General features: G+C 45.1%; 1 protein-coding gene across 2 annotated transcripts in view; it reads right to left on the reverse strand.

The window, feature by feature from the left end:
* Positions 1-11,783, reverse strand: part of LOC137420644 (uncharacterized) — an 85,989-nt gene extending 74,206 nt beyond the window's left edge. The window contains exons 1-4 of one of the 2 annotated variants that reach the window (XM_068105880.2): positions 11,196-11,783; positions 6,983-7,429; positions 5,903-5,977; positions 3,886-3,969 (exon numbers count right to left, since the gene is read on the reverse strand). In XM_068105880.2, the coding sequence (XP_067961981.1) occupies positions 3,886-3,969; positions 5,903-5,977; positions 6,983-7,336 (513 nt within the window). In that variant the 5' untranslated portion in view covers positions 7,337-7,429; positions 11,196-11,783. The remainder of the gene's footprint in view (positions 1-3,885; positions 3,970-5,902; positions 5,978-6,982; positions 7,430-11,195) is intronic. The other variant, XM_068105881.2, reaches the window with a different exon arrangement.
* Positions 11,784-12,334: the final 551 nt, after the last annotated feature.

Consider the following 12,334-nt stretch of genomic DNA (forward strand, 5'->3'; position numbering starts at 1 on the left):
CTCTTTGCTGATGACTCCACTCTCTGTCGCTCCATTCTTCATCCCTCAGATCGGCAGTCTGCAGCCTCCTCACTCTCTGCAGACCTGGACAAAATCACAGACTGGGCAAACAAGTGGAACATGTCTTTCAATCCTGACAAATCTCACACTCTTACGATGTCTCTCCGAAAAGACTGACTGGACAACCCTCCCATCCACTTTCTGAATAATCCTCTCCAAGAAGTTCTGTCACTCAAACTTTTGGGTCTCACTATCTGCCATGATCTTTCCTGGGAAAACCACATTTCAAATCTGGCCTCCAAAGCCAGTCGCCGACTGGGCATCCTCCATCGTGCGAAGTCCTTCCTTGGCACACCTGAGCTCCTCACCACATACAAGGCTTTCATCCGCAGCTCAATGGAATACTGCTCTCCCCTCTGGGCTGGTGCTCCTGCCTCACACCTAGCTCGTCTTCACGCTGTTGAAACCAAAGCATTCAGAATCATTGGAATCTCCCACGATGAAGCTAACTCCAAGGGCCTCTCACTCACTCACCGCAGGCAGGTTGGTGGTCTTTCCGTCTTCTACCGACTCCTCTCTGGCCTTGCCCCCCCAGCTCTCTCTGGGCTCTGTCCCGCAAATATTCCTACAGGTCGCACAAGATCTGCCTGCAACCCTCTTATGGTTAAACTGCCAAAATCAAGACTCTCTGCTCACCTTCACTCCTTCATTCCTCTTTTCTCCCACCTCTGGAACAAACTCCCTCACTCTCTTCAATCCCACTCCACCCTCCAGGTCTTTAAAACAGCTGTTCACCACCATCTCTTATCCTCCCCCATCCAAAACCTTGATCTTTTCTACCCCCGCTAATTTCACCCCAATTCCACTTTTTTGAAATACCAACTTCTGTTCTGGAAGTCCTTGGTGTCCTTGTGTTTTATACTTCTCCCCCCCCCCCCCCCTTCCCATGCCTCCTTCCCCCCAAGCCCTCTCCCTCCCACACATCTCCCTGCTCTCAAATGTTGTTTGTGTGCTTCCCCTTCTCTCCCCATCTTGTCTTCAGCTCCCTCTTTTTATATATTTTGTTTGTCTGGTTGATTTGTTTGTGAAGTAAATGTTAGCTCTTTCACGAGCCTCGATTCAGTATACAAAAAGAAAAAAGAAAAAAAAAAGACAGATGGACTAACACAAACCAATTGCTTAACCCTGCTTTTCGCTCCGCATGTGTGGGGAAACCAGAACGGCACTCAGTAGAGAGCATACCTCCCCCAGGCTGAACAGTTTACATTTTGTATTCCACTGATAGGCCGTATCTGGATCCGGACCTGAACCAGAATCTAATAGGCTTGTTCTTTTCACCTGTCCAACTCACCCAGTGAGTTTTGTCATAACCTGTCCATAACGTTTTGAAATAGTGCTACATATCGTCTTTTTGAGAAATCCTGCTTGCAGACAAACAGGCAGAGACAGACAGGAAAAAAAATGGATGAAAACACAACCTCTGTCCACTCAAATGGCAGAGGTGGCAGTGGCAATAATATTTCTGTACTTCTGAGTTCTGATCTGACATATCTGTTGTCACTCAAGTGTCAGAGTGGCATACACCCATTCACAACAACAAAGCAATGGAACAATCAAATACAACAGGTGAGTACATGCACGTATTAATAAACCTCATGTCCTGAATTGAATGCAAAGATTAAAAAAAGATTAAAACAACAAAAAGGTACAAGTACTAATCGTCTCCGAGGTGACGACACACTAAAGACAAAGGTGTGCACATTTGATTCATTTTTCTCTTTCACAATAGAAGTAAAGTGCAAATGTCACTTTCCTACTCCACAAAACTCTGTCTGTCTGTGTGTGTGTATCTCTGTATGTCTGTGTGTGTCTGTCTCTCTGTCTGTCTGTCTGTCTGTGTGTGTGTGTGTGTGTCTCTCTCTCTCTCTCTCTCTCCATCTTTGTGTCTCTGTGTGTGTCTCTTCTCTTTCTCTGTGTGTGTGTGTGTGTGTCTATCTATCTCTCAGTGTGTGTGTATCTCTCTGTCTTTGTCTGTCTGTGTGTGTGTGCCTCTCTCTTTGTCTCTGTCTCTCTGTGTGTGTCTCTGTCTGTCTCTCGGTGTATGTATCTCTCTCTCTCTCTGTCTGTGTGTGTGTGTCTCTCTCGGTCGGTCTGTCTTTGTGTCTCTGTGTCTCTCTCGCAGCATAACCAAATAAATACAAGACTTTCATTCCTTGGTGTTCCACATGCCCTCCCTCTTTGCTCTTCCCTACTCCCCGACACTCCCTAGTGCCTGCCACTAACAGCGTATAGCCCACGGGTATAGAAAGGAGCAGCTTTCTCTGTGCATCAGTTCCCCGAACTACCAACACAATTTACCAACCTTATTAATGTCTGCTCATTACACGTGCATAAAAATACCAAAATAATTGGTTCACTGTTCCATGTGCAGGCAACAGCCATAAGTACAAAATGTAAAATAAGAATTGGAAATAAGGGCAGCCTTTGGGGTTTTTATTGGTCCACGTGTGGCACGTTTTCTAACTGGTCTCGCATCAGGCAAAGATGCCCCTATTGTCAAACTCCATTTTTCTGTTTATCTGTTTGTTCTCTTATATCTTGTATATCTTGAGAATGGAACATTGTAAGGCCACCAAACTTGGCACACATCCATCCTGGGGGTGCCACAGAGATAAGGGTGGCGATTTTATGGGGGAGGCGGTTGGGAAAGAGGGGGGAGGAGATCTTTGTAATGGCTGAAGTGATCAAAACCAAATTTAAGACATAATGAGCGACAATGGGGAGTAAAACATGGTGAGGGGTAATAATTTTAAGGAGTAAGTGTGGGAGAGCCCTAAGGGAGGTGGAGGGGGGGGGGGGGGTTCTCTATAATTGGGTTCTGGCTATTCGCGTCTGCCCCAAGGCCGCAGTGCTACCAAACGTGGCTTGCATAATGGGGGCGGCATGGGGGCTTTATAGTGAAAGAAAATTTAAGTTACCAAGTACTATGTTAGCTTTTTAAGATATTTGCACTTGTATTAGTGCTTAGCACTTGTTTATTCCACTCTTCCCCTCCCCTCCTTCCCCTCCTTTGACAGGCCCACAGGTCGACAAATACAAAGAGATTCACTAACATTCCGTTACAGTACACAATTAGCAGTAAAAAATGTAAGAAATGCAAAAGGAAGAAAATTCGCTATTATAGATCAGACTTCATAGATGATTTGACTTCAAGATGCTTCAGTATCCTGTGGGGAATTGGGCCTGCTATTCTCTATTCTGTGGCCTTGTAAGAGGCTGCTGTTCCATATTAGTGTTCAACATGGACACAGAACTGTCCAACTAGTTCGACGTATCGAGTGTGTCTTCAATGGGCATCAACAGAAGCAGCATCAGGAGGTATTTTTATGCATTTTTAGGTAGTAGATTGGAGACAACAACCGCTCAGGGTAGTACTACCGTTCTGATTTAGGAGCGTTAAAGTGGTGCCCAGAACCATGTTACACTCTCCGTGTTAGGATTGATGGTCTTACTTTCTGTCTCACTCAAACTATCGCTACTAGGCTAGAACCTCTCTTTCTTGCAAACAAACATCATACACTTTTCTTCTCTTTTATTTAAGTCCTGGCATCGATGAGGTCTCTATAGTCTGTGACTAGAGCATTCAACATAGAAAATATATCAACATATATATCAAAAGAGGGCAAAAAAGTAATTGAAAACAAGCAAAACAAAAGGAAAGAAAACCAAGGAAAAATATAAACAGCAACATGCGAACAAGGCTTCAATGACGAAGTCACATTCAACTGAATGCCGACTACCCACAATTCTGATTTTTTCCAACCTACAATTCCTCATGCCAACTATCCACAATTCAAGACTACCCACAATTCCTCAAAGACTTACCCGTTCATTAGATCGTGGACGCTTTTTAGGTCGACTTGTGGCATTTTCATCTGAAGGATTCTGTTCTATTGCCCAGTATGACCCCTGTGCCAAAAAACAACAACAAGAAGCTATTCAAAAGCTTGGCACACAGCATGAATGGAGTTTATTCCCGTTAATATAAATGAATAAATGAATGATCGTTTTAAGGCCATTTTCCCCGCTAGAGTGGGGGAAAGCCTTGCGGGCCCCATGACAATCATGCTTCCCTGTTTGAGGCAATGTTTTTATGGCTGGATGCCCTTCCTGATGCCAACCCTTAGTCGCCTCTTACGATGCGCAGGGATACGGTGTACCTATTCTAAATTTGGGGTACACACCGATTAATGTTAATGTTCCCGTTAATGGTACATGGAAATCCCTCCAATGGTGTCCTGGTATGTCACTCTAACCCAGCCTCTCCCCTCACCCCCATGTTCCATCATTAATCCCGTCTACAACAAGCACATGTTCCCGTACGTCATCCACACCCCACTTACTACACGGCCCTTCAGGTTTCGTATTTAATTCTCCACAAGGTGCTGCATGCTCCATGAACATGTAAGCAAGTGCACCTGATATGTATCATAGATTTTCGACAAATCCACCCAAAACAAATCCACTATTTCATCATCCACTATTCTCTTATTGTATCCAAGGTTCAATCCATAAACACCATCACCAGCATAGCTCCCACCCTCAAACCACCCCAAAACTGTGCTCACAGTTCTGTCGTCAATTCTTGAAAAAAGAAAATAATAATAAAAAAATTATAATAATAATAATAATAATAATAATAATAATAATAATAATAATAATAATAATAATAATAATAATAAACAGAACAGATTTGAACTGAACATTTTGCAATTTTTACTTAGACACTTTTGCATGAAGGTCAATTAAACAATTTATCTGGGAGTAACCAAATACACAACAACTACAGATACATGCAAAGTACACTTCCCCCATGCCAAATAAATAACATATCCTAGCCTGAGATATTGCCCAGATGAGAAAGAAAATAAATAAGTACTTAATTAATCGATAATAATTAAGGAATTAATCAATCAATTGATTAATCAAAAAAACAAAAAATACCGTTTTTGCCAAATCACGTGCTCACTATTGTGCCGAAATTTCAGCTTCCTATCTCAAAGGATGGCTGAGATATCGCCCGGACAAAAACAACAAGAAAACAAACAAGAAAGCCGAGAAAGCCTTCTGAGCAAGAAAGAAAAAAACCTGAGTGAAAACCGAGTACTCCCTTTCAGCACGCGTCATTGCTGGGCCCCCTTCGGTGCCCGGCGATGACGTCATGCAGCGCCTGGAGATGGCATAGGAAAGGGGTGGTGAGGGGCGGATATGCAATATTGCAATGTAAAATAACTAAAATTGTGGACTGTTGTTTAGAAATCGATACAATGTACTATCATACCTCTAAAAACGCTCAGGATGCGTTCCAGAAGAGTGAGCGCTGTGAGAATAAGGCTATAAGAGATCCTGAGAATAAAGATTCCCCAGAGCATATATAGGAAGTATAAGCACTATAATACGGCATAATTGGGCATCAATAGCACTACGCACAGTTCTTATCACCAAGATTTATAATGATAATAAAAAAACCTTGTTAATCATACAACACAAAAAAATATATATATTTACCATAAACAAAAACACCAACAACGCATGTAAGCAGATGCTCACTGATTGGCCAAGAGTGCTTCAATCTAATTGGCTCATTAGGAGGACATAGTAGCGGTTGAGTTTCCTTGGTACATTTACATGTACTGTACCGTAATTGTATACCGTTTGATCAACTTTATTTCCATTTCGTTCTTTTTCATGTTTTGGATTCATATTTATTTTCTTCGAGCGTAATGAGAAACAGCATTCTAAGAGGTAGAGCTATAAGAGATTTGATAGTATTCACTAAAATGTAGACATTTCAGAACAGTGAGAATGCAATGACTGTTAAACGGATGCTCATCACATTTACCTTCCCAGGATCATCCTTAGACCGTGGTACCTTCACAAAGCACTTGTTGAGTGACAGGTTATGGCGAATCGAGTTCTGCATTCGAAATTAGTTCAGGCAAAAGGAAAAACATCTCATTAACATCTGCAATCCCAATGCAGTCATCAACTAGCAAAGCCTCGTCACAATGCAACGTCACAATGCAACGCACTGATTTACCAGCTCAAGGAACGTGACGATTGCTTCGACTCCAGGCAGCTGCTGGACAAGTTAGCTTTTCCAAATTTACCATCAAAGCCACTTTCCTTACGGCATTACAAAAATTCCATATCAGCATAGTAGTATCACCCATATTCTCTCCGATTTGGCCACTTGTTCGCAAGTTATTCAGGTTCAAGTGTCATTATCTCTATCTCTAAAACTCTCTATATCTCATATATTGTATCATAACTCTTCACAGTGTCGGTGCCACCAAAGCAGCTTCCTGAGCAAGGGTTATACTGGATGGTTTGCCATTGCCTTCCGAGCAGAAGTTATGGCAGGAATTTGTAGGTTGTTCAGGGTGTCGTTGAGAGCTCGCCTACTCTTTGCAAAGGACTCTGTGGGGTCTTTAACGTCCACCAACTTATACTGGCAGACGGGACGCCCAGTTCAACATCCATCCGACAGACGGCACACATTGATGAATCACCCTGCCTGTGAAACACCGGGACGACAGTTTATAGCTGGCTTGGAATTAAAACCCAGGCTAGACAGCTTAACCCAACATGCCCCCCACCCCCCTTCCGCCGATGAAAATAGCCCAGCCCAGATAGCATTAAAGCTCTAAGCCATCCTGTCAACCCCATTCTTTTTACAACCAAAGTTGAAATTAATGTACCCACCTCTACTCAACTTTTTAACTTTTTAACCCCCCGCCCCCCCGCCCCCCCCGCCCCTTCCATCCCTCTCAGATGAACCTAAATTCCCCCTTGCCCCCCCCCCACACCAAAAGCCATGCACTCTTAGCATGCCACCCTGTGTTCTGGCTGCACGCTCTCGCTCTCACAGGCCCTCCTACTACAGCCACACTCAAACTCCACACTCAAGCGCCACACTTACCTTCCATCCATTCCCAGCATCACGGTAATAGGGAAAGTTATCACATATCCATTGGTAGATTTCGCTGAGCGTCATACGCTTGCGGGGAGAACTGTTGATGGCGAAGGTGATAAGGTTGGCATAACTGTAGGGTGGCTTGCCATCTTTTGACTGGCCCGACTCCTCAGGTGCGCCTTCGCATGCACCCACATCTGTCTGACCAACGACTCCACTTGCCAAACCCTTTTTACCACCGGCTGGCACAGCTGCAGTTGCGGAAGTCGAGGAAGTGCTGCCACTCTGCATCGTAGCACGCAGAGCGAGCTGTGGCAGCCAGTCCATGGACGTCAAGCTGCTTTCCAGCTCAGATGTCATTGTGGCTCAATCCTTTGACCACAAAATAAAATGGGATGAAAGGACGAAGGAGTCTTTGATGAAATGAACCAAATAGCAATGAAGATCCAACACCTTGGCAAGACAGAAAAGTTTCATGTAAAAATATAAATAAATAATTAAAACTCACAAGTAAATCAAATCTGTCATTTGCATAAATATTGGAAAAGAAAAATCACAGAAAGTAGAAGGTGTTGGCACAATTAAGCAATTTGAGTGCGAATATGGAGTTTTACTCTGTCTAAGGCAACGGTAGAATTGGCAGCAGTGTGCTGACCTCCTCTCCTGGCAACAGCGAGTGTGGGTTTCAAGTGTGAAGCAGAGATTGCCGCTGGCAGTGTCTCGTCCTAATTCTCAACCCGAGAGAATTTCAAATACTCCTTTCGAGCCCTTAAATAGGCTACTCAGCCTTCTCTCCTAAAAGTACCCATTAACTCAGATACTTTACATCAGAGGATCTTCCATTTGTTATTGGATACTGCTAATTCGATATCATTATCCAAAGAAATCTTCAGTCGAAAAAAGGGGAGGTTATTATTATAAAACAAATACAACTAGAACGCCACTCAGTAGAGCGCATACTCCCGCCGTGGGTGGCCGCTGCTGAGCCCTATCTTCCAATGGTAAAAAATCCTTCAAAAAATTCCTGGATCCGGAATAATATCCTGAGCTTCACCAAAAACTAATCAATTCTTCCTTATCCCAAGGACAATCATCCCACCAACTTTCATCCAAATCCGTTCAGAACTTTTCCAGATATCTTGTTCACAAAGACACGAACATACAAACGAACATACGAACACGATCTAATGCATTACTTCCTGGCGGGTGTAATTATGGACCCTGACAATAATTCACGGACCGGTGTGTGCGTGTGTGTGTGCATGCGTGAGTGTTTTTGTGTGCGTGTGTGTGTGTGCATGCGTGTGTGTTTTTGTCGTGCCACTCCTACACTCTGTGCCGATTACATCCAGATTGCTATATCGGATCAGCATGACCCCAGTTAGTACAGTGGTGTGTTTTTATCTTTGCCGGTGGTCTTGGGGAGGGGAGGTGGGAGGGGGTTGGATGCAAATTCTCGATGTAAATGTGTACAATGTAGCGCCGCCTCCTGGTGTGAGGGGGTATTACAAGTTGCCACCCTTTACAGTAGAGTATTCCTGGCCACACGTTTTCCAAAGCAGTGAGGTGTTTTCAATTAGGCAGCGAGATGCATTTTGAAGCGGTATTTTGGATTACACGTTGGAATTAAGATAACACAGCCCTAACCCTGGCCGTTCCCAGAGCCGGTGCTTCTATAATAGGTAACGACAACACCCAACATGGAAAGAATTGAAACTATCTACTGGTAAATTTTCAAATGATCATTGCTGGTTTAGGCATTCATTTAAGCGCCTTCCCCATCCAAATCCATCCAGGTTCTTAAAGTTGAAACTTATAAAGATAGAGTCGCAATAGCAAGAGAGAACAGAAGATAACACTTCTCAAGAAGCAAATGCTGATACATGGATAAGTCATCAAAACAACAAAATTCTGAAAGCTGCAAAGCAAGAGTTGTTCCTCATAAGCCAATGTGGAAATTTTCAGGATAAGTCAATTAATGGCATTGTAAGACAGCTGCTATCAATATGAAATGACTAGTCATCTATAAGAATGAGCATATTCAAAGAACATCCTACAAACTATTCCTCAATCACATTGCATTTCAATGAATTAAAACTTGCATCATTTGGAGTATTGCTCAAAACGTGCACGCAGACATGAGCGTGGGCGCGCACGCGCACACACACACACACACACACACACACACACACACACACACACACACACACACACACACACACACACACACACACACACACACACACACAGACACAGACACGCACGCTAACACACAGACACACACGCGCACACACACACACACACACACACACGCAAAGAGATGCACGCTAACACAAACCAAACAGACATGCAGGCCAGCACAAATATACACGCACACTAACACGCACAGACATGCACGCTAACACAAAAAGACATGCACGCTAACAAACCACAAACAGACATGCACGCTAACACACACAAACAGACATGCACGCTAACACACAAACAGACACGCACTCAAACACACAAACAGACACGCACTCAAACACACACAAACAGACACACATGCTAACACACAGACACGCACGCTAACACACACAAATAGACACACACGCCAACACAAATAGACACGCATGCTAACACACAGACACACACGTTAACACACAAAGACACGCATGCTAACACACAGACACACACGTTAACACACAAACAGACACGCATGCTAACACACAGACACGCACGCTAACACACAGACACGCATGCAAACACACACACAAATAGACACGCACACCAACACAAACAGACACGCACGCTAACACACAGACACACACGCAAACACACACAAATAGACACACACAAATAGACACACACACCAACACAAACAAACAAACACGCATGCTAACACAAACAAATAGACACACACACCAACACAAACAAACAGACACGCACGCTAACACAAATATACATGCACGCTAACGCACACCCTGGCACCACTATATCATGTTATAACACACAAGTACAGTGATGGATATCACACCACCACTAGTTCAGGTTATCACACACATGCAAGTACAGTGATGGACACCCCAGCACCACTAGATCATGTTATAACACACGTGTAACTGCAGTGATGGACACCCCGGCACCATTAGATCATGTTATAACACACGTGTAACTACAGTGATGGACACCCTGGCACCACTAGATCATGTTATAACACACGTGTAACTACAGTGATGGACAAACCGGCACCATTAGATCATGTTATAACACACGTGTAACTACAGTGATGGACACCCCGGCAGCACAAGATCATGTTATAATTTATAACACACGTGTAACTACAGTGACGGACACCCCGGCAGCACTAGATCATGTTATAACACACGTGTAACTACAGTGATGGGACACCCCGGCAGAACAAGATCATGTTATAACACACGTGTAACTACAGTGATGGACACCCCGGCAGCACTAGATCATGTTATAACACGTGTAACTACAGTGATGGACACCCCGGCACCACTAGATCATGTAATAACACACGTGTAACTACAGTGACGGACACCCTGGCAGCACTAGATCATGTTATAACACACGTGTAACTACAGTGATGGACACCCCGGCACCATTAGATCACAAACTTGGAATGTAATACAGAACTTGCACAGCAGACAGAGAAGAGAGTCTGAGACTCGTTAAATGAACCGAGGAACACCACGAACGTTTTGTTGATATCCGCGCTGGTTCAAAATGTTTGTGCCGATCCTAAGTGTCAAAATGTTTGTGCCGATCCTAAGTGTAATATCACTACACACAACACACTACACACTACACACTACACACTACACACTACACACAGGATGCCAACAAACCCGACAGCTCCGCGTTTATTTTTGCAACTTCTCCCCAAAATTAGCAGGTGCTCAGCGTAAATATAGCCTCAGTCTGAGCTTCAATCGTCACAAGCATTCCCGCAGCCCGAAGAGCGTAGCGCACACCTCACACACCTCACACTTCTTACACGTCAACCTTTAATTAGTCCAACAACAATAACAACAAAAGCCCAAAGGTGAACGCAGCTTCCATTTCGCTCCGACACGACGCTCTGGCCTACGCCGAACGCCGACGATCGGCCAGACCGGTGCTCGGCTAGTCACTAAAGGTGTTTTCTCGTGCGACAGTTCGGACTGACAAACAAGCAGAGGTCGAGGCCTCTGGCGCAGAATAAACGACCCACCGCTCCGTCGTGAATGTCCGCTTGAAATGGCGGCCGATCGCGGGGCGCGCCGACGCGCACTCGTTGCCCGAGAGGCCGCAACGTGGGCGGCTGGGACCGGCAATCCGCGGAATGCTTTCGAGTCTCGATGGAGCCACATCGGCCTCACAGCGCCGACGACGCGAAGTCGGGAAGGGAAAATCCCTCCGCCATGTTGGAACCGGCGTGCTGCGGCCCGGCTCTGGGACTGCCTCCGCGGAACTGCTTCTTCGCTCTCCGTTTCCCGCCGACGAGTCTACTGGCAAAGCCGGACACGTCGGTGTGTTCGTGACAGGAAAAGCACTGTTCCCATGTACCGAGGTCCACGACCTCCTCTCAGCCGCATCACACCTCGAGTGCCGCGGATATTATCATTTTTTATTATTATTATTTTTGAGATGCCCCACTCGAGAGCCTGAGGCGATGTCGAGATGAGCCTCGACCCACTCGTGAGCCTGACGCTCGGTTTGATTTGGACTTTGGAGACCCGCCCCGGAGCACGACGTCGTCCCCCAGCTGCTGCCTCGTGATCCTCAGTAAAGTGTGTCGGAAAGCGAATGACACACATTCTATTTGTTGGCAAAAAGCCCTCGTCTCCCCGCTTCCGCCCCCTCTCCAGGCTGGAACCGTTTGCTTTCCGTTCTCTCTTGGCTTCACGTCGACGCCTTCATTCTCTGCTCGCTCCAGAACCCGTCTCTCTCTACTTAATACTCCGATCGTGGGGGTGCGAGTCCAGGTTCAGACGAACCAACACGGTGCGTCCCGATTGGTTTTTAACGAACGAAAAATTCGTCCTTTTTCATGACAAACTCATTCACCAAGATGTCCTTTTATTCTCAGATACATGTAGTGTTGAAATAAATACAGTGAAAGAGAAACTAGTTCAAAGGTAACGCACCCTTTACCCCCACTTCATACCCCGAGCAGACATTCACACAGAACTCACACACCACCCCCTAGCCCTTACCCCACCCACACACTCACCTCACACACTACTCCCTACCCCACCCACACCACTCCCTACCCCACCCACACAACCCCGAGGACCCAAAAGACCACAAGGACCCTGAAGGAAAAAATACCCTGAGGATCTAAAAGACATAAAGGACCCACAAGACCCA

Source organism: Myxine glutinosa, chromosome 2 (assembly GCF_964187855.1).
Source record: "Myxine glutinosa chromosome 2, kmMyxGlut1.1, whole genome shotgun sequence".
In the NCBI taxonomy this organism is placed as follows: domain Eukaryota; kingdom Metazoa; phylum Chordata; class Myxini; order Myxiniformes; family Myxinidae; genus Myxine; species Myxine glutinosa.